Source organism: Mustela lutreola, chromosome 7 (genome assembly GCF_030435805.1).
Source record: "Mustela lutreola isolate mMusLut2 chromosome 7, mMusLut2.pri, whole genome shotgun sequence".
NCBI classification, from domain to species: Eukaryota; Metazoa; Chordata; class Mammalia; order Carnivora; family Mustelidae; genus Mustela; species Mustela lutreola.
In genome coordinates, this window is record NC_081296.1 from 148,202,009 (window position 1) to 148,224,874 (window position 22,866).

A 22,866-nucleotide genomic window follows, 5' to 3' on the forward strand; every position below is an offset into this window, starting at 1 on the left:
ACAGCACTTGAGTGGCACACCTGGTCCGTGGGTGTAGCTGTTTGCCACAGGAGGGACTGGCTTCAGGGTCTGGGCCTCTGGCCTCATGGGGAGCTGAGGGCATCCAGATGCCAGAGCCCCGTACCTGGTGGAGGCACACCAGCTGGGGAGCCCAGCCCAAGAGGACACATTAATGACAGAGAGGAGAACCTCCGACTGAGGGGATGGACACTTCTGAGGGAGAGAGTGCAGCGTTAGCAACTTCGGTCTCTCCTGTAGGAGCAAGTGTGGGGTTTCTCCGCCTCGGCACGATTGATATTTTGGGCCAGCTAATTCTTTGTTGTGGAGGGCTGTGCTGCACATAGTAGGGTGTTGGCAGCATGCCTGGCCTCTACCCACCAGGGGCCTGTAGCATTGCCCCGTCCCCAGTTATGACAGCTGACGGTGTCTCCACACAGTGCCAGATAGTCCCTGGGCCTTTCAGATGGCCCCAGTTGAGGCCCCTGGTGATAGAGCAGTCCACGGGTCTCCGACTTCAACGTGCGTCCGTCCGAGGCCCCCGGCGAGCTTGCTTTGACACAGGCTGCTGGGTTGCATCCTCCTTCCTGAAGTCTCTGATTCTTAGTCTGGGAGGGGCTGAGAATGTTCCTCTCGGACAGGCTCGCAGGTGGGTGATGCCCGACTGCTGGGGGAGGCGCCTGCTTTCGAGAGGCACCCGTTTAAAGGACAAGTGCCTCCATTGGAAACCAGGAGACTCCGTTCTGACTCCATCCATGACGGTAACTGTGGAGCCGTGGGGACGGTGCTGTTTCTCTCTTTCTGTGGTCTGAAGCGGACCGGCATTTTTCTTAGAGTCACCGATGCCACTTAATGAAATCTAAGAAGCCCTTCAAGTTCCACGTTCTCATCATAGAGTACAGTGGTTCTCAAAGTTTGGTTCCGCCAGAGCCTGTGTCCCTTTTGCTCTCCATTTTCTTTTTTTATGCCGTATTTGCTGTGGGGTCCAAGGGGAGGTAGCATCATAGGAGAGTGAATGGTTTGAGAAGGAGGCATGGACCACAATCTGGTGCTTGTATTGTTTCGTGCTCACGGAAATATATTTTTAAAAAAGAACTACAGCTCCAGCTGTAGTCAGCTTCCTGGCAAATCCCGGCTCAGCATTAGGGCTGCATGGGAAGATCTTAATCACTTTATCCCGATACCTATTAATTTAACAGCAGGGCTATAGGCTGGGCGTCAGAGCTTTTTGTAAGGAGGAATATAAACACCATTGCAAGACTTATGCAAATGAAACGTTTTTGGAAACTAAGAAGCAGTGCTATTTTGGAGGAGGAAAAACACCACCTTGTACATTTTAGTAAGGAATCAGAAATAGAGAAAGCCTGATTATCAGAAATAAAATGTGAGAAAGAATAACTAGCTTTTTGAGGGAACAAAATTTAAAGCAGGACTTCTCAAATTACAGCTCTCTGAGGTTTATATTCATGCGATTTCTTTACCATTGTATGTCTTCCCTGTAAGTCCTTCTCTAGGGAGGACATGCGTTAAATGAAGGTTCTCCCTTTCAGTGCTTGTATAATTGGGAAAGAATTGCATGGTCAATTCTGGTGTCTGGACTCTAGAGAAGGCGGCACAGATCTCACATCTCTGTGGGCTGGTTTTAGATGTACGTATCTAGACCCCTCCTTTACTTCCTACCCTCAAAATGAGATACCCACCCTGCCTTGCCAGCAGGTGCCAGAAATTCCCACATCATTCATTCACTCGGTCTCTACCATGGCCTGAATGTTTGTGTCCCACCGTAAATCACTTGTTGGGATCCTAAACCCCAGTGTGGTGGTGTGAGGAGGGGGACTTATATGAAAGAGACCCCGTGGAGCTCCCTGGCCCCTTCCGTGTGCAGATACAAAGAGAAGTTTGCGACCTGGAAGAGGGCACTTTCCTGCCCATGCTGGTACCCTGATCTTGGCCTTCCCGCCTGCAGAACTGTGAGAGAGTCATGACTCTTTACAGACTCCCCAGTTGGTCACACTGCAGCCTGAGCGGACTAAGGCAGTGTCTGTCTTCCAAAGGCTCCCACCGGACTGGTCTCAGAAATTTCCTTCCTCACTTAGCTTCTGGGAAGACATTTCATGTGCCAAAGCCTTTGGGATGCACTCCTTCCTTCCTGCAGCTCTTTAAAACATTTAATTAATTAATTGTTTGTTCGTTCCCATTCCCTACCCTCTGTGGAAAATACAGATATGAACAGGACGTTCTCTGATCTGCTCGATTTCTTCTTTGACTTCGCATTATTATGCCAGTTAGTGTGGGTTGGGTGTGCCTGTGTCTCTATAGTGGGTTTGGTTTGTGACTTCCAAGCACTATTATATGAGAAGGAAAGGGATGGTAGGCTGGGTTTGTGAAGTTGGGGGATTAGAGTTAATTTTGGTAAGTGCTTCAGAATAGCCAGATCTGGGGGAGGGGGAGGGGTTTGTGAATCAGCAGCTATGAATCAGACGGTCCCTTTTTTGTCTTAAGAGACCCACAAGTGTGATAGTTGGAGAGAATTCAGAGAAGCACTGAAAGCTGGAAGTTCTGGAAAATACCACCACCACCACCACCACCTCCCATTCCAGGATGATTTGAATTAAGAAAACTAGGCAGTGATTTAGAATTGACTTCAGTCATTTGAAGGATTTTCACAAAATAAGAGGATGTAAATGGGAAAAAAGCAAAAATGGGCCAGATAGGAAAGAATTTCTTAATTCCCTGTTCATGGGGATGGATGATACGCTGTGGTGAGATATTATAGGAAAACTACCTACAGCTTGTACAAAGGCAGAAAGATTATAGTGTGCTCTTTTGGTACACTCGAGAGCATCATTTAGCAAGCCCACCTAAGGGACAACTAACTTTTTTGGTTGTTGTGTTTAAAGATTTTTAAAGATTTTAAATACACCCACTTGATTTTGGGTGTATTTTGATCTCTTAGAAGAAACTACCTCCCAAAATTTTAAAGAAAGAAAAAGTTATATATGTACGAAAATAAGGGTAAACACAATGAAGGGATGGAATACGGCTGTAAAGATGGCAATTAAAGAAAAAATTCTAAAAAAGGAATTGATAAGATAAGTTGGTTGGAAAAAGAAAGAAGATAAAAAAGGGGGAGAGAATGTGCTCAGGCTGGAGACTAGACTAAAGCTCTGTGCTAGATTTAGGGGGTGTATATATATACATATATATATTGGTTTTGGTTTTTTTATTTATTTAGTTGACAGGCAGAGATCACAAGTAGGCAGCGAGGCAGGCAGAGAGAGAGAGAGAAGCAGGCTCCCCGCCAAGCCAAGCAGAGAGCCCGATGGGGGGCTCAATCCCAGGACCCTGGGATCATGACCTGAGCCGAAGGCAGAGGCTTTAACCCACTGAGCCACCCAGGCGCCCCACACCTAATGTTTTTGGAGAAGACTTCGTTTTGTAAAGTTAGATGCTAATCTGTAGAAGATGAATGAGTTACACGTGATTTCTGTCTGCTAGAGAGCTAAATGATTGTGTTTAGTAGAAAAGACAACTACAAAGGTTCTGGTGTCATTGCTTTGTGGGACATGAGCCAGTTTTCGATCTAACTTTGCAAGAGTATCACAACATTCTTTTTTTTGCCATTGACTCTGTGTATTTCTTGTGTAACCTTTGAACCAGCTTTGTCATCCTACTGTTCCCTCATCATGACTTAATTCAGTCCTTGCCACAAGCATACTATATACTATATGACCGTTAAGTTTTTAGCTTTTGAAAATTACACTTTGACAGAATGAACACATGAGGAGATAAGCATCTTGGTTAGGTAGCCAGGCTGTTGCCTGAAGTAGGGTTTGACTTATCTGACTGTGAGGTCCTTTTAGCCCTGAATTCCCACACTTACGTGTGTTTTTAAACTCTCTTGGTCACTTGGATAGTTGGTTGCATTTATGGGTCATCTAATTATGTGACCTGGATAAACACTTAAAATTCCTGTCTTGTCAAGACCTCAGTGGCACCAAGTGGAAAAGGGTGATTTCCTGTGTTGTCGATGATAATATGATCATTTCCTTATCTAGCACATGTAATTGGCACACTGTGTGTTGTATTTGGCCGTCGCAGTTTCTTTGTGAGGGAGGAAGACGGGAGTTTTTACCCACACTGCGTAGGCGAGTGGGCTGAGACTCTGATAGGTGAGGTGACTGGCTGTGCAGCCAAGGGCTGGAGCTCAGACCGCCGCTCAGCTCTTCATGCTCCAAGCTCACGGGCTGCTGCACACCAGGACCAGGATGCGAGAGGATCTTGAAAAGAGCCGTGAGCCGACGTGGGGAAGGAGACCAGCGCAAACAGGGTCACTAGAAAATCCTTTGTCCCAGCTGCAGACGCCTTCATAATGGCTTACCAACACCGACGCTCCCTGAGCTTTCGGAGGCCCTGTGGTCTGCTCCCAGCTTTCTGAAAGGCTGCAGGTGTGACTGTCTCTTCTTGCCCCTCCTCGACTCTCAAGGTCGTGTGGCGCTGGGCCTACTGGCAGGGACCCAGTAGGGACCTGATGGAATATGTGAATTTGCCGCACACGCTTTTATCTCCGCGATTCTCCCTGGTTCCTGGTAGGATTTTCTTGGCAAAGTTCTATCTGGGTGACATTGGAGCAGATGCACTTGTTTGTTCAAAAGGATAATCTGCCCTTTATCTGATGGCTGCCCCAGAAAGAGCATGCAGACTTCATCCAGGTCCGCCTTTTTATGAAATTCTCTTCATCTGCAGACAGCTGGCTCATGAATCCAGCCATATTCACGGAGCGATTCCGGGCGCTGTCCCTAATGTAGAGCCCTAGAGACGGGACAAGGTCCTTGCTCACGTGGCGCTGATTTGGCATACGATCTTCATGGGGTGCTTAGTATTTCTGTTGAAGTGTTTCCCATCTTTGCTTTGTTACTAACCTAAAGCCACATGAAACCATGGGATTGTGAGAAAGACTATCTTGTTTTCTGCTCTTGTGTCCTGCACCCCGGAGTCCAGACCCTGTCTGCTCTTACCTGCACTGCTGCGGCAGCTTCTGACTGGTCTCCCCACTTCCACGTTCCTTCTAAAATCAAAAATCTGTCATGTTACTCCCTAGTCTCGCACTCCACAGTGGCTTCCGCGGCTACTAAAGCCCTACGGACCTCTCTGGCCTCCTCTCCAACTCCTCTGCTCCTTACTCTTCTGTTCCTTACTCCTCCGTTCCAGCCGCGCTGCATAGGAGGGCAACAGCCAAGCTCTTGTTTCCTCCCACCTCAGCTCATTCTTCCACCTGCAGTAATCCCTCCTTGAGGTTTGCACAACTGTCTCCTGTTGTCACTCAAATCTCACCAGAACTGTCACCCCCTGAGGGGGTCTTTCCTATTACCTCGGTTAAATTCAGTAGCTCCGGCCCTTTGCCCTCTTTTCTAATCTCTTTATTCAGTCGTGATCTGCCTTGCCCCCTTACCAGCCAGCTCTGGGAGACTGAGGACCTCCGTGTACCCACTGTTCTCTCTGCAGCCCCTGGAGTAGCATAGCGTCATGGCCCTCCAGCTGTTGGTTGAGTGAGTGCAAAGCTAACCTCCAGGAACGGACACAGGTATCTAGACAGTGCTGATCTGCTGAGAGAGACTGCTGCGGACGGAATACAGGAATCAGTACCAGTGACCCCTCCTGTTGAGTAGTGGTAGACTGAAAAATATAGTTGTGTTTCCTTTGTAGTAGAATGCCTTTGAGGGGTTGTTCTTCGTTTTAAATAGAATTCTCAAAATAGAGGTGAGGGACGGCTTTATTTAAAACTTTAATTTTAAAAAAAGCAACTTTTTTTTTAAAGCTAAATGTCACTGTAGAAGTTCACTTAATTATGTAACTTGGGGGAGAGAATTAGTTTGGCGTGTAGGACTCACATTTCTTATCAACTGAAGAAGGGATTTTTGTTATTGTTTTTAAATTTTTGGAAAGTTTAATTCAACTGCAGTAAAAGCACATTCAGTGAATTCAACAAGTGTTTGACCAAAGGCCTACTGTGTGCCTAGGAATGTTAGCTTTCCCAGCTTGTCAGGAGCCTGGAAACACCTCCTGTGTTTGGGTTCAGCATCCCCACGTTTGTTTCTCTGGAGGCTCCTCAGGCAGCCCACTGTGGCCAGTCACCGCAGGAGGAGAACAGGGCCCATCAGGAGGCCTTTATTCTTACAGTGAGACTAGAAAAAGAGGGGTGTGTCCAGATTAAGGAGGGTGAACGTGGTGATGAGCCCCACCCCTGCCCTCGGGGCTGCCTGTCCTGGAAGCCCGGCATTCTCTGGGCTGCCCTTGCTAGAGGCCGAGGAAAGCCTGGCGGCCGCACCTTTCCCCTTCAGTCCTCCTTCAGCCAGAAACATTTATCAGCTTTATGTCCCATGTAAGGAACATTCCAAAAAAAAAAAAAAAAAAAAGTCCCATGGCAGAAACAGGCTTTGTCTGAGCCTTGAGTCATTGGCAGTTGACCTGGGATGACCTTTTGTTTTTTAACATTCTCTGGTCACAGAAGTGCCTTCCTGGCCTATTCTCAGGTAGGCGTGGAGCTGTCAGGAGGCGTGGGCCCTCACTGTGGCCCTCTTCCTGGCACTTTGGTGCTATCTGATCAAACGGAGTGCCTAGCCTTCGAAGCCCACTCCATCCCGGGTCTGGCCCTGTGTCAGCCCAAGATCCTAGCCCTTCCTCCCTGCAGCAGCTGACGCACCCTTGCAGCCCTTACAGACGCGTGTCTGGCCATGACATTCAGGCACTAGACTGGACCAGCTGGGTGGAAGTACCCCAGATGGTCACTGTGGCCCAGCCTTGTCACAGAGCCACAGGCTGCCTGACCGTCTACGGGATAAGCGCTCTACTGGAGGCAACCTGAAGCTGTTGGGTCTTTGGTGTTGGGACCCAAGAGGGCACAGGGCTGGCAAACACTGGCATTAAGCTGACCTGGCTCCATATCATTGCTCTGCGACTTGACACCAGTATGACCTTGGGCAAGTTACTTAACTTCTTTAGCCTCTATTTCCTTATTAGTAAATTGGGAGATCTCATGAAATTTTGTCTGCCATACATTTGGTTCTTGGATTTGGAGATTTTTCACCAACTCTGCTTGAACTCAGACCTAATGAATTGCCCTTAAAGGTATAACCAGCATTCCAAGAGGAGATTCTTGTGTTACTGATGGAAAACAGGCATGAAGTCCTGAGGTCTCCGTCCCCCTGGCTTCGGCCACACTGGACCTGCCACGTGGCCAGGCTAAAACACATCTGGGCAGTGCCCACGGCGGCAGACGACTAGGAGCTAAGAGCTAAGTGCTCCTCCCCACACCTTGCAGATAATGCCAGCGTCGTCGGCTCTGGCCGTGAGACCAGCCAGCACCTCTCTCAGTCAGGAGTGGTTGTTGAGCATCTGCTATTTACTAGCCCCATCCTTGAGGCTGAGAAGGACTGGTAAGAGAATGCCCTGAAGCTCCTTTCCCTCCTGAGCCGGAGCTCGTGTCTGGTTGCGCAGCAGCTGCCCCTACCCCCGTGCCCCTGTGACTGTGCCCAGGTTGTTAGTCAATAGCGACATCATATCGTTGTGTTTGCTGTGGGGGACTTGTTCTTCCTGAACCTTGGGTAGTCTCTGCTGTTTTTTTAAACTTAGGATTTTGGACAATGATTTTATACATATCTCCATACATGGGGGGTGGGGTGTCTGTACATACACACACACACACACACACACACACATACCCCTCCTGTCCTGAGAATCCTGGACAGAAATACCTTGACCCCCACCCAAAAAATAAATGAGCTGTCAGCAAGCAGACAGAACACAGCACTGAGGAGGGCGGCCTGGCCGTAGAGGAGATTGTCCGGCTATCAGTCCCAGAGAGGTGGCCTTGTAAACCCGTAACGGGGATGGAGAACGTTCCGTAATTTGAGCCACTCGACAAGGAGCTCTCACAGCTCGGCAGGTGCTGCCCTGTGGGGTCCCGACTGCCATCCTGTGAGAGGGGCACAGCCGGCACCTGCCTTCCTCCAGCTGTGCACGCAGGGAGTGGGGCGTGGCCGGTGATCACAGAGTCAGGAAGTGGCAGATCTGGGACGTAAACTCAGTTATTTAATGACTCCAGATCTCTGGGGTATTCTGTTATATCATGATTCTGCCAAGAAGCTGCTGTCACTGGAGGGTCCCAGGCAGAGTCTTGTCAGGAATATTGGGCAAGGCATTCTGGATCAGCTCAGTTGATGATTGCTATATGGTTTGAGGGGTCTCAGGATTCCCCCCAAATGGCCACTGATCAGTTGGCCATTACCACCTCATTTCTTTGAGTCAGGCTCTGGACTCTGGATGTTCTTCAAGGTAGAGAGGACGTGGGAAGGGGGCATAGTCGTCCCAGAGCACCTTTGTGTGTGGATACCTGTGCTCCCATCACCCTCCTCCCTAACGGAAGGCGGAGGCGAAAGGTAGTCTCTGCTGCAGACCTTTACTGAATGGCTCCTCTCTGTCTGGCTCTGTGCCAGGCTCTGGGAATGCACAGCACTGCCCCACGGGCCTCAGGGATGTGTGCGGCCGGCAGGGTGGTGTGCAGTGGGTCAGTGGCAGTAGAGCGAGCTGACTGGCCTGGGGGTGTGCAGGCCCCTGGGGGCAGAGCATGCCTGAGAGGACACAGGTCACACAGGCAACAAGGAATCATCTGCGGAGTTGCCTCATGGACCAAAGGATGGTGGCCCTGGCACATTTTGGGGACGGGGACTGTCTTCCTGAATTTGGGGGTTTGTGGACAGTTTTGAAGGAAGGAAGTGTTGGAGAAGTAAGACGTTCTTTGTGAGGCTGAGGCATTTTTGCATAATCCCATGGGTACTGAAGAACTAATGCAGGGTTAGAAGGGGCAGGGGCGTCAGAATCAGATTTAAGAGGAGAAGGGAATGAGGAAGACCAGTTATAAGGCACAAGGCCCCAAAAGAAGTGCTGAGGGCATGGGGGTGGGAGGGGCTGGGCTCAAAGAAACCTTCTGGAGGCAGAATCAGAATTAGGGACTGATTGTATTTGTGTTGTGAGGGAGAGAAAGTCAAGAGTGACTCAGGTTTTTATTTGAGATCTGTCTTCCTTACTTTATAGAGAGTTGCACTCTAAATGCTGAACATCTCCTTAATGGCAAGTTGCAGAATACAGCTGAATCTTGCCAGCTCAGGCTTTACAAACTGGTAAACCTTTTTTTTTTTTTTTTTTTTTTTTTTTTTTTGGCTGACATCTTTTCCTTTTTCTTCTGTTCTGAAATTATTATAGTAATTTTTGTACCTCAAGGAATTGAAGAGTCTGGTACATACTAGACACTCAATAAATGAGTAATTAAGTCAATGAGATCATTCATCACAGTTGACCTACAAGGTCATGCTGTTCACGGTAAAGTGGTAGCACAGAACATGACTTCTGTGATTCTGAAGCGGTCTGTGCATTTGTGGCTGGGCAAATGTTTGGGAGTGGAACTCTGAAGAATTTTCAGTAAAATGCAGCCTGATATCACTCTGTGCTGTTCACTGACCGACTGGCCGTACCTGGTGGTGACCGCAGCAGACACGGAAGATGAGGCCATCGGGCAGGTCGCAGGGAGCTGGTGGCACTCCTGCAGGCCTTTGCCTCCCACGTCCCAACCTTCGAATTTCTGGTTTGGGGGAGGAGGGGCACATATATGTGATTCACCCAGGATCCCAGGCGAGTCCCAGGGTTCGACTTATTTCTCTGGGCTCCTCCAGCTCCCAGCCTGGAGCCTAGGCAGACACTGCATTAATCAGACTTGCTGGAATGATCACATGGTTTTCTAGCTGCCTCCCCTGTTAGCTGCCGCTTGTCAGCAGCTGGCGGAGCTGGCGGCTGCAGGCCCCTGTCTGCAGAAAGCCTTTTACTTCAGAATATTGGGGGGGTGTGGAAACCCCGCCTCTTTTTCCTGCACTTTGCACCATCTGACTGACTAAATGGTTGTCCTCCGAACCAAAAAGGCTACCAGACAATCCAAGGAAATTGTCTCTGACTAGGTCATGTTTGCATTTGAAGAATTCAGGTACGTTCTGGGCTTCCTACATCAGGCTGCCGCTGGGTTTTTGTTCTCGTTAGGTTTTTGCTGTGTAATGACAGCTTAGGCTCTGGCTGGTTCTCACCCAAAAAAAGCGTTCTTTTCTGCCTTCGGTGGGGTTGATCTCGGCTGTGGGGGTGGGAGGCAGAGAGGTGGTGCGGGGGGGGGGGGTATACTGTGTGCTCAAGTGCAGCGTGGGTAATTGGTTTGCCGGTTTGGTCGGGGGCACATTGACTGAGGACCCCACCTTGTGCCTCTCTCGAGCTGCCGAGCTGCCGTGGATGGTGTAGAGTTAGGAATGCAGAGCAGCAACTGTTTATCCAGAATGAGTCTCCTGCTATCTTTTGTTTTTCTTCCTTTGTCAAACTCATGGAGTCTTCGGCTCTTTTAAAATGCTAATCGCAGCAGTGAAGGTGAAAAATTCGGCAAGTCTGCCTGCTTAGTTGAGATTTGATTTGGCCTCTGATTGTTCCCTCATTGTTAGTAGTAATCTCGTGCCTGGCCGGTTTTCGGGGAAGTGCCCTGATGGTGTTTTGTTAGCAGGGTCCTTCTCTGCTTTTGTAAGCTCTCCAGCTGCTGTAATTATCAATGCTCCAAATGAGTCTTTTGTGAATCTTACTCCTTCTCTGTCCTCCACCTCCTCTCCGCGGATTTGTCTCCGGGTATGAATGGGGGCAGGGTGCTCCAACAGAGATAGTTTCTAAGAAATGAAAATAAAGGAGGCGGAACGGGAGGTGATCTGATCATCGTGTGGTTTCCACCTTTCGGAACATGGACGCGAGTGTGTTTGTGTGTGTCTCCTGTGGACACCCAGCAGCCTCTCATTTCTCAAATGGAATTTTGGTCTATTTTAGAACAGAGTGTAAATAGCATATCGATGGGCAGGGGGGTGGGTGTGTGGGGACCTCAGCTCTGTCTCTATAGGCTTCTTTTTTGTTGTTCCCTCTGAAGGACGTTGCTGCAATAGACATCAAAATGATAGTAGAATAAGCACCTTTCATTATTTGTAAGAGGAAATTAGAGACCTTTTAATCAAAATCAAGGGAGTGGATGAGACGATCCCCAGATCTGCATGAAGAAAAGCAGAGCTGGAAAAACTGTCCCCCACCCTTTCTGTAAACTTGGAGCTCTGGATCTAGGAAGTTATCCTTTGTTTAAGAGAGTGTCTCTGCATGACTTCTAATGCACTGGGTTGTGAAAAGGACACTCTTCCTGGCGGTAGCACGCTCTATTGACATGGGCGTGCCCTTACACAGTGCCAGCACTTACTGTTGTACTGTAGCTCCATGAGATAACTAACAAGAATTTGTTTTAAGCATGACATGTTACGGTGGATAGGTCCATGGAGAGTGAGTCAGGAGTCCCGGGTTCTAATCCCAGTTTGAAAAGTAGTTTTTCTGATCTGCTGAGAAGTACAGAGGAGTTTGGGGGATTGTAGAAAGTAATATAATTGGGAGGTTCATATCTTATTGTTAGTATTGATTCTGTTCACCTCCTTGCCTGGTTAGGGAAGAGGCTTGTGTATCCACAAGCCTGTCCCACTTTGCTGAGCTCCTAGCCCAAAGCTGGGTCTGATGAGTTGGAAGGGGGTGAGGTTGAAGGCTGCTGTACTGCTGAACTGAGAAAGTGGGGGGCCATCTGTAGAAAGTAGACCAGAAGGGGGGAGGTCTGTTACCTGTGCTTCCAGCTTTACCTCAGCTGGCCCTGAAGAACTTTGCCGGGTCTGATTGTATTCTGTGACTGCTGCACGGACCAGACAAACGGTTTTCTTCTTTAGTCACAGGCCGAGTGGTCGTGGTGGGGTGACACAAGCTCTATCGAGGAACTTACTAGCTTTTTAGCTTAGGTCAGGGTGACGCTCAAGGTCTAGCCTTCAGCAGAATCACCTGCAGAGCCCGTGAAAACCGGCATTGCTGGGCCCCCCTCCCAGAGAGGCTCAGATTCAGCAATAGGTCTGGAGTGGGCTTGAGGATCTGCATTTCTAGCAAGTTCCCAGGTAATTCTGACGCCGTAGGTCTGGTGACCAGACTTTCAGAACCATCGCCTTGGGGAGAGCAGACTGTCATTACTAAGATGGGATGTCTGAAGCAAAGGCAGGGAGGTACAGGGAGGAAAGAAATCCAGAGCCAGAAGCCGCAGATCAAGTTCAGGCAGATGGACCAGAAGCAGGCATGCTGGTGGGAGTTGATATTCCCAACAGCCCCCTCCTCTTGGGTAGGTCTGAGAGTTGTGGAATTGGTTTATAACCTAGCTTCTGCCATGCACGGCCTGTGTGGACTTGTCAAGTTTCTTTATCATTTTTTAAGAAAGTCTATAATGCTGTTAGAATTAAACGAGATGGCATGAACTTACTTTATACATTATGTTGTTCTTTCTCTGTGAGTACAGTGGTGGAGAGGACCTGGGGCAGCTCTGTCAGCTTTCGCACACATGTCTCTCCGGGCCTCAGGGATGCACATACTCCTCCATGCACTCACCCCAACCCTGACAGCACACGGGCTACGTTCACTTTGATGGACACATGGACACACCGTTGTTCTGTATTCTATTCTGTATTCTGTAGACTATGAGTTCCTTGAGAGCTTTCGAGTCTCCTGTGTTTTTAACTTTGTCTCCTTTGTGCCTAAAACTGCTTGATGCACAGTAAGGCCTTACTAAGTAAGCAGTTGACACAGGTCGTTTTCATAAGGAAGGAGAAACAAGCAAGTGACCCGGCTAGCTCAAGGGCAGCCTGATGTTGGTGCCGGCTGCCCAGCAAGTGCGCTAGTTCGGAAGAGCATGTCGAAAACCTGACAGCTGACCTCCTGAGAAAACTGGGAAGTGTCCTCAGCGCACCCTGGCTGCTGGAGTGCCAGAGAACTCGGTCACATTTCCTAAGGAATCTCTGCGGATGATCTCACTCTAGAACGTGCAGATGATTGTCATGATTTGCCGGGCCCAAACCAATTGCAGAATCCTGAGAGCGTGAGTGGTTGGGCCAGTGTTTTCCAGATGGTTAGAGCCTTTTTTTTTTTTTTTTTTGCCTGCCATTGACTTCAAGACTGTATTGTTCCAACACTAGGCAAGCTGTTCTAGCTGGCTTTTGTGGTAGACACACTTCACCTGTGTTTTTACCTTTTTAAGAAAAACTTGCTACATGAGAAGCTCACTGGATTCATAGTTTAGTACACATTTACCAGTTCCAACAGACGGCAGAGACCGCCTTCTGAGCACCCCTAGAGACAGCTTTGTGGAACACTTTGTAGTTTTCTTTCCCTTCTAGACCCAGAATGGAGACTACATGACTTGCCATCCCCAGAATAAACAGTTTTAAATGTGATTTTTGGCTCCGTAATCTCCCAAGGGATAATGGAACCCAAATCAGAAACCACTGTTTCTCAGAATTCCTGATACTTGTTCTGATTTATTTCTAGAAGGAATGTGGTATTCCAGCTCCAAGATCTAAAATCCACAGTTGGAATGTGTCAGTCACCTGAAAACAGAAAGTCACTACTGCGAGTCTGTCTGCTTCATGGAAGCAAACTCCAGCCACGCTCTTTCTTTTTTTTTTTTTTTTTTTTTTTTTTTTTTTTTTTTTTTTTTTTTTTTAAAGATTTTTTATTTATTTATTTGACAGAGAGAAATTACAAGTACACTGAGAGGCAGGCAGAGAGAGAGAGAAGGAAGCAGGCTCCCTGCTGAGCAGAGAGCCCGATGCGGGACTCGATCCCAGGACCCTGAGATCATGACCTGAGCCGAAGGCAGCGGCTTAACCCACTGAGCCACCCAGGCGCCCCAAGCCACGCTCTTTCTTTATTCAGATTCATATCTAATCTTGGGAAGTGTTTTAACTTTTCTTGCTCTTTCACTGCATTATGGAAATGAGTCAAAATGAGTAGTAGGGGCACCTGGGTGGCTCAGTGGGTTAAGCCTCTGCCTTTGGCTCAGGTCATGATCTCAGGGTCCTGGGATCGAGCCCCACATCAGGCTCTCTGCTCAGCAGAGAGCCTGCTTCCTCCTCTCTCTCTCTCTGCCTGCCTCCCTGCCTGCTTGTGATCTCTGTCTGTCAAATAAATAAATAATTAATTAAAATTAAAAAAAAAAAATGAGTGGTATCAGGGAAGACCTGAAGTTCGAGCCAGGATAGCCCACCCAATGTGGAGCCCAAGCCGGCCTTCACCCCTCTCATTTCCTGGGCCCTGCAGTCCACCAAAGAGACCTGTGTTTCAGTTCAGTGACTGTCAGCACTGCGGCGAACAATTAAGCCTCATCAACGGGAGATGGGGACTGGGCTGGCCAGGGATGGGGAAGGCGTAGGGCTGGATCGGTGCGTGCCTCTCTGCCCCACACAGCGCTGGTTTCTTCGCCCATGGTGACTCTGAGCCACATAACATCAATGAAAGCAGAAGCTCAGGGAGACGGACAACCCAAACATATACCTCCCGCCCCGACATTTCCCCGCGCTCGTCCCGTCTTCCCTGCTTGGTCGGTGTTGCTGTCTGGGAGTCTCTGGGGCATCTCTAACTTAACACCGCTAACACTGTTCTCATGGCTTTTCCTAAGCCATCCCTTCCTTAGTTGTCCACAGCCCAGCCTTCCTTCTGACTGCTCAGTCATCCCTGACTCCATTTTTCTCCGTGTCTGAGCCATCACAGGGAGTTCTTCCACCTCAGAGTATGCCCTGTGTCCCACCACTTCTCAGTGTCTCCAGTGCCACCAACCTGGTCCACGCTGCCACCATCTCACACCCAACTCCCCGCCATGGCCTTGGAACCAACCTCCCAGCTTCCCGTCTGCCTTGTCCTCCTGCTCCCGGTTCTTCACTTGTTTTTCTTTATAAAATGTCAAATCAAGTGTCAGTCTTGCGCTCAGAACCTTCCAGTGGCTACCTGCCTGCCTGCACATGCCCCAGCTCTCAGGGTAACTTGCAGGCCTGCTTACCCTGGCCCCGTCGGCACCATATTCCGTCTCTGACAGCGCCATGTGTCCTTCACACCCTCTGTCGCGCCAGCCTGTTCTTGAGCACACCAGGCGTCCCCTCCCCCGGCCTCTGCTCTAGATGCTCCAGCGGTGTTCTTCCTTATCTCCTGGAGTCTCTGCTCGGTTATGGCTGCGACTTCTCTTTTTAAGGTGCCCCCCCAGCAGGCACTCCCTGCCCCCTTACTCAGCTTTTTCTTTTCACCAGACCACATACCACCGTCAATGTGCTGTGGATTTTAATTTTGTGTTTTTTTTTTATTGTTTGTCTCTCTTTAGCAGAATGTAAGTGCCACAGGTAGGGTTTTAAAAAATCTATTTCTGAGGGGCGCCAGGGAGGCTCAGCCCATTAAGCGTCTGCCTTCGGCTCAGGTCATGATCCCGGGGTCCTGGGATCAAGTCCGGCATCGGGCTCCCTGCTCGGCAGGACCCTGCTTCTCCCTCTGCCTCTGTGCCCTCTCTGTCTCTTTCTCCCTCTCCCTCCCCCTCTCTTAAATAAATAAAATCTTTAATAAAAATGAAAATCTATTTCTGTTCAGTGCTATATCCCTAGTGCGTTGCTCATGGCAGGTATCTAGTAAATACTTACTAAATGAATGAAAGAAATGAAGACAGACACTCAGACAGGTTGGGTAATTTGTGTGAAGTCACCCAGCAAGGTCTAGTCAGTTTCATTCCAGTTCATCTTCCCAGACACTCTGAGCCTGCAATGCCATCGCATGAACTGACCTTCTGTCTTCCAGCTAGCACACCTTCCTGAGTCTCTCCAGTGGGCCCGGAGCCGGTTGTCGCCTGGCTCTTGGCACCCCTCCATGTCTGTGGAGAGTAGAGAACAGGAGGAGAGGACCCCTCCAGCTAGGGTGGAGTAGACCGCCCCTTGTCCTGCCTCCTCCGACCCTCCATCCCGTCTCTCTGCAGTACTTCCTAGAGGTTGATTGTACAGCAGTGTTTCTTTCACACCGTTCTGCCCTCCTGTGGTCTGAGCTCTTGGCAGTCAGGGAGCAGAGCTCCATCCTCTTTTATCACTACCGACTTAGGAGTGAGTGGGAACACTGTCCGTAAGATTGACATTTGCAGGTATTAAGATAATTCGAATTATGTACGTCACATTCCCTGAGAGGAGCTTGTGATCACACTGTCTGTGGTCCCCCAGGGTCTATTAGAAAGCACAGCTGTGTGGGTCTCTAACAGGCAAGAGCAGGAGCACCTGGTTGGAGGAAGTAGTAGAGGAGGGAGAGTTTAGGGAGAGAGAAGTAGGACAGGAGAGCGGAAGGACGGACAGATTGCATTGACTTGACAGTTTTGCCTAGTGCTGGACTAGCCACAGCAAAACGTTATTTTGGGAAACACTTTAGCTGTTGAATGGCAAAGCAGACATATTTAAAAATATCAGTCTATCCTCCCTTATTAAGTAAGTATTAAAATTAGTGTTGAGTTTCCTCAGAGAGAGGCAATATCATGGTCTGGAGTCCAAAGGCTTGGGTTCAGTTTATATAACATAAACTTAAAAGCTGTGATCTTGGGCAAGTCACTTTATTTCTCTAGGCCTTAGTTACTTCATTTATAGGAAAAGGGCTATTTTGAGGATAATATATAGGAAAGAAGTATGTAAATGACAAAATTTTGCTATAATGTTTGTATTTTCTATTTTGTAATTAGTGGACGCTTGATCAGTTAATATATGACTGGCCCAGAGGTTACTTTTTAAAACAGTCCTGATTTCCGATACCCATTTTTTGTTGCTTAGCATTGTCATAATCTCTTATGTTAAACACAACGGAACAACACTTGGAGGATAGACTTAAACTGGACTCATTACCCAGAGAAATGTGTCCCAGAAGAGGATGCCAGCCTGGATCCTTGGGCTTCTTGCTGGCTGTGTAGGGCACTTGCAAAATCATCTCCCAGCTGTGTAGGTTCTGAACACTTCGTACATGTCTTTGGGAAGGAAGGGGGATGACCATTCACTGAGAAAGCACTTCCTCAGCGTTTACTAAATAGAAGCTGTAGTAGAAACTGCAAATGTGCAGACATTTACTGTCCTGAAAAGGTGCTGAACCAACACCAGCAGTACAGAGTGGGGTAGCCAAAGACAAATGCACTTGGAAAAGTAAGGTGAATTTCTTAGGGACACTGATGAGGCACATGAGGAAGAGGAGGGTATGGTTTTGCTGTATGGACCTAAGGGGGACTTTTAGGAGGACCATGTCTTAAGTGTGTCCTGGAGAAGTATGGGGTGTGGGTGGATGAAAATCAGAATGGGGAGCGGGCTACAGTGTATGCTCCCAGCCACACTTGGACTGAAAAGCAGAGATTTTTCTCCTTCTCAGAGTAACCAAGGTCTGTTTTGTCTTTTCTTCACGATTGGTGACTTTCTGCCCTGAAGTTCACTACTTTGTGGAGGTAAACCCTTTTCACCCTCAGGGTGTGTGTGACATTCAGAGAAGCTGAGCTGGCCCTTTGGCTTTTCCACTAGTCTTAACTACCATGAGCAAGTTACTCAGACCCTTTGTGCTCTGGTTTGCCTGTCTGTAAAATGGGGGTATTGCCTACCTACCAGAGCTATGCTGTTGATTAAAGGACATTACTTACATGCAGCCTCTAGCAAGGTGCCTTAGCAGATACTCAGTAAATTAATTCCTTTAATCTCCCTTAAGTTACAGAGCATTTAGTTAGACCCTCATCCTGGGCTAGAAATTGTACAGGAGCCAGGAGAGAGGACTACCACACCATGAATGGAGCACCTCCCAGAGAGGGCAGACTCATAGTGTCAGAAATCAGGCCTTGGAAGATAACCCTGTTGGTTGAAATGTTTATGCCACAGCGAACCAACCATGATGTGACTGATCGGCTGCATGCCTGGACCCAGGCTTGGTCCGCTCACAGGGTCATTGGTCTGAGAGATTCATTAAATTCCTTGCAGTTGACAGACTGAGAGTCTGGTGCTTTCTGTCTAATTAGGCTAGCAGAGCTAGAGCCCACCCCGAGTGTGGACATTCCTTCAGTGCCCACATGCTCCGGCCATAGCTGAGAACTCATTGTTTTGTACCCCTCGGGGTTGTATCTCTTTATTTCCGGAGCCTGCCGTCAGAAATAAATGCTGTTGAGGGAACGTGGGCTGCTTTGGACAGGTGCGACGTGTGAGGTCTCTTCCATGGGGGCGGGGAGCAGAGTGAATTACAGACAACAGAGTGGCGAGCACCTTTCCAACAAGAAGGAGTTGTTGCCCACCTGACAGGACACGTTGGAAAGGGGCTTCTGTTCTGTTGGGCGTCAGGAGAAACTACCGAAGATCCTCACGTCGAGGATTTTGTGTGCTGGTTCTCGACTGAGAGGGCCCATCAAGGTCTAAACACAGGGGTCCAGGCTGCACCTCAGCCCTACTGAGTCCAGATTTCCAGACGTAGAACCGAGACACATGCCTTGTGTCAGCTCTGCCCGTAATTCTGAGGCACCCTCACTCCCAGCTAGAGTTTGCAGGAGGAATTGAGCTCCGGAGTCTGGAAACCCTCAGCTCTAGGGATACTGTGTTATACTGGGTAAGTCACTTGTCTTGCCTGGGATTTAGTTTGTTCCCTCAGGAAAGAGAAATCATATTTCGTTTACAGAGATGGGGTTCAGAGGGAATAGGACGATGGCCATATGGGAGCTTTGGAAAGTTGAGAGCCCCGGACCCGGAGACGTACGAACTCAGAACCCAGGTGTGCACTGAGTTAAAACTCAGGAACCCAGGTGTGGCCGGTGTGTGTGGCCGGTACAGACTACAGCATCTGGTCCGCACTGAACTGCCGCTGGTTCGTGGTCTCTCTTGGGTTCGGTAACTGCACGACTCGTCGTTTGGCTGTGAGGAGTTCATCTTGTGCTTTTTTACAAGCGAAAGGAATGTTTTCACTCCGTCAGCGGGTTCAGAGACTGCGGAATGCCACCATTGATCCAGCTGTGCATTCTTCATCATCTCGTCCCTCCATCTTCGTCGGCACAAGCGCTGGAAGGGAAGGCGACCTGCGTTTCCTTGGGGAGCCCCGGAGAAAACAAGAAACCCGGGAGCTCCTCCATCTTCGAAGGTCCTGGCCCCTGTTGGCCACTGGTATGCAGGCTGCATGCCGGGGGTGCCAGGAAGGGACCAGTAGTGGGAAGATGGGCCCTCTGGGGCGCCCTCGTGAGTGTTCGCAAGTTGTGGCCTGGTGTCCGTCTTTCCCTGGATGCAGTAGTTCAGAAGCTGTGTATTAAGTCGAGATAGAGCCTTCTTGAGGGAGATGGGAGCGGAGTAAAACTGTGTGGTGAGGGGACTTTATGATGACCAGAACACCCAGCAGACTCTGATTTAGAGAAATCTTTGTACTCGGTGATGAAATTCCTTTTCCCGGAGAGAGGATGCTTCTATAGTCAGAAACCTGGAGCCCTTCCAAAGCCCCAGTGGAGCAAAGACCTGGAGCTTTATTATTCGCCTTCCTTACTGAAGTCAGGAAGGTAGAGATGCCCAAGGTAGAGGAAAGTAGACGCATTTTGCTGTAGACAATAGCCTCTTTTCCCGCTGTTGGTTGGAACATTCATGATCATCAGATCCTGCCGTGAACCAAGTGGGAACCAGCTCCTCCCTGCCCTGACCGAAGACTTTGGTTCTACCGGCTTCAAGAAGGCCGCGGACGGAGGGGAAAGTGTCCACTACTCTGGGGACCAGGTTGTGCTATCACTCTGTCCACTGCCAGTCCGGCTTCTCTCATCTCCTGCACGTGGAGCCCTCCACGGCCTGCTGCAGGCTCTCCTAAAGCTCAGCTCCCAGGAACCTTCCTGCTGCTCCAGCAAACCTGGCTTGGATATAGCCCTGCACCACCTTGCTTCCCCATCCACAGCCTTTGTTGTCTGCCCGTGAAGTCCTTTGAAACCTAGCCCTGTGCACACTCCCTTTCCTGACCACTTTATCCACACGAATTTCTCTGTTCTTCCTAAACTCCTGTATAACACTTGAGGTCCATCGCTCATAATCCGGTATTTAATCTTTCTCAGTCTTACTTATTTGCTTGACTAGAGTGAGGGTTACTTGAAGGGAGAAAGAATGCTTGCTCCAGCTGCCTCCCATCTGTCACACTTTAGGGAGTCTGGGTGCATCTTGCCTTCTCCGCACCTTTTATTACCTTTCTCTTTAACCTCCTGCCGTCTGCCAGTCGTTGTTAAAGGCCCTGGAGGGGGACATGCAGTAAAGAGGACCATTCCGGGGGCGCCTGGGTGGCTCAGTGGTTTGGGCCTCTGCCTTTTGCTTAGGTCATGGTCTTGGGGTCCTGGGATCGAGCCCTACATCATGCTCTCTGCTTGGCAGGGAGCCTACTTCCTTCTCTCTCTGTCAAATAAATAAATAAAATCTTAAAAAAAAAAAAATTCCTGCCTTCCTTGTGTCTGTTCACTTGGCAGCATGGAGGCCTGATTCGGATTCGGAAAGAGCTACTGAGTCCAGTGAGTGGGACCTGCTTTCGAAGGAACAGAATTGGTCTAGGCAGTAGATCGGCAGGAAGGCCTGAAAGTGCTAGGTGGTAGATTTCCAAAACTGTCGGGATTTACAAAAGTGTATGAGCTAATAAAAATGCATGTGAGGCTTAAAATGCCCTCACGTATTTGAATGAAATATTTCTGACCCCTCCTGACTCCCGTACACACGAGATCCCATGCGTGTATTGCAGGCCCTTCTGTTGCCGCCCCCCGTTTTCCCAGCAGGCCTTCGGGCTGGGGGTTACCATTACCGCCTCCCCTCGGAGGCACCCCAGTAGATTCCGAGAGGCTAGGGTGCTTTCCCAGTGTCAGACTTGTGTTTAGCTGGCAAAGCTGGAAATCGGATCCGAATCTTCAAGCTAAAGAGCCAGTGCTCGCTTTGTCATTTCGTGGCTGCCTCCACCCTGATTTCGTAAAACAAGGAGAATCGGTTAGGTTCTCTAGCGATGTTTGTCTTATATACTGTTTCACGGAGGAAATGAAACAGCGCCATTATTGAGCCTTAACTATGAGCACCGCAACCTGCTCGGCACTTCCTATGCATAAACACATGTACCACTGTCCTCATAAGGATCCTGGGACAGAGCTGCTGTTTCACAGATAACAGAAACGGAGGCACACGCCAGCTGAATCACAGAAGCAGCCTCACACGGAGCTGGTGTCTGAACCCAAGCTCATCGGTCTCTGGGACCTGTGCTTTTGACTGCCATCCTAGTCATACAGAGGCTTCACATGGGACAGGAGTTCCGTGGTCAGTTGTTTGAGAAGAACTGTGTACCAGCCCCCCTGGAAGAGCCCAGCACACAGTAACACAAAGGCTCTGGGAAGTCCCATGGGATGGGACTTTTGCCCCTGGCTTTCCCACATACGTGTAATGAAGGAACTTTTATTGCCTAACACTTGGTTTTTAGTTGACACTCTGGAAAATCGTGCTGCAACAGAGGGAGATTCAGAGCCTGGAAATTAGAAATGGGAGGCACGGTTCAGGGCAAAATCTGTTAAGTGAAAGAAGTTAAAAGAAGTCTCATACTGCATGAATCCAGGGTCCTGCTCTTATTGGCTATTCATTTTTTTCTTTGGGGGTCTCTCTTGCCCTTCCTGTAAAAATGGGATCATTGTGAGGAAAATTGGGTTTTTTTTTTTTTTTAAAGAATTTATTTATTTATTTGACACAGAGAGATCACAGGTAGGCAGAGAGGCAGGCAGAGAGGGAGGAGGAAGCAGGCTCCCCGCTGAGCAGAGAGCCTAATGCAGGGCTCAATCCCAGGACCCCAGGATCATGACCTGAGCCGAAGGCAGGGGCTTTAACCCACTGAGCCACCCAGGCACCCCGATAATTGGGATTTTAGATGCAGAAATGCTTTGTAAACAACGAAACTCAAAAGTTGTTGTTTTTAGGGCGCCTGGGTGGCTCAGTGAGTTAAGCTTCTGCCTTTAGCTCAGGTCAAGATCTTAGGGTCTTGGGATTGAGTCCTAAGTCAGGCTCTCTGCTCAGCAGGGAGCCCTGCTTCCTCCTCTCTCTCTCTCTGCCTGCCTCTCTGCCTACTTGTGATCTCTGTCTGTCAAATAAATAAATAAAAATCTTTTTTTAAAAATTTTTTTAAGTTGTTTTTAATTGTTATTTACCAGTTCATTTCTGTCCTGGTACCTTAGCACGGCCTCTCCCAGCTGTTTGAAGGACAGTTAACAGTTGTTGGATGAGTGAGTGGATTTTGCCTTCTTTGTCTCTGGGTTCTATAACTGGTGTGTTACAACTGATTTTTTTTTCTTTCAGTTTTATCAGGATCTAATTGACATACAGTGAATCTTCTTAAAAAATGATACTTTGAAAAAAATGACGTTTTGTTCCTTGAACTTTCCTTCTAAATTGTGTTTTTGCTGGTTTCTATGTTTTTGGAGTTTAATGAAATCATGCAGTTGGAAAATCAGGAACCACGTTGCTCTCATTCACTTTGTTGTACCCCAAGTTGGACTGCTAAGGCAGTTTATTTTGTATTTTTCTGACATGTCCCTGGCAGCAAGAAATTTTTTGGACAGTTCCAAAATGGTAAATTTCATTCAACAGCATGCATGTGTTGGTTTTGTTGTTGTTGGGTTTTTTTTTTTTTAACACTGCTCATTTCCTCAGATGTGCCCATCTGCGTGTGTGTTTTTTAAAGGAATTTCTAATGTGTCACACTCTTGATGTAATTACTCTTGATGTTTCCTCTTTTCAAAGACTGTCGGGAAGAGAAACTTGCAGCAAGTTTGCATGCCAGTGCAGTTCCTTCTGATGGAGAAAGAGGTGAGGGCACTCTTTACCTGGTTCAGATTGGTCATTTGTTTCTTAGCCCTGGCCAAAAGAGACAGGGAGGAGTTTCTTGATAGGTGAGATGGTGCGCAAA

At 48.6% G+C, this 22,866-nt stretch overlaps 1 protein-coding gene across 5 annotated transcripts in view; it reads left to right on the forward strand.

Annotated features, from left to right (window-relative positions):
- The window catches only part of EVL (Enah/Vasp-like), a 140,805-nt gene that overhangs the window by 26,771 nt on the left and 91,168 nt on the right, over nt 1–22,866 (forward strand). Inside the window, exon 1 of one of the 5 annotated variants that reach the window (XM_059183096.1) lies at nt 9,896–10,030. The exons of the other annotated variants lie outside the window; for them this stretch is intronic. Coding sequence (XP_059039079.1) covers nt 10,008–10,030 — 23 coding nt within the window. The 5' untranslated portion in view covers nt 9,896–10,007. Of the gene's footprint in view, nt 1–9,895; nt 10,031–22,866 lie in introns of those variants that run through there. 5 annotated transcript variants of the gene reach the window in all.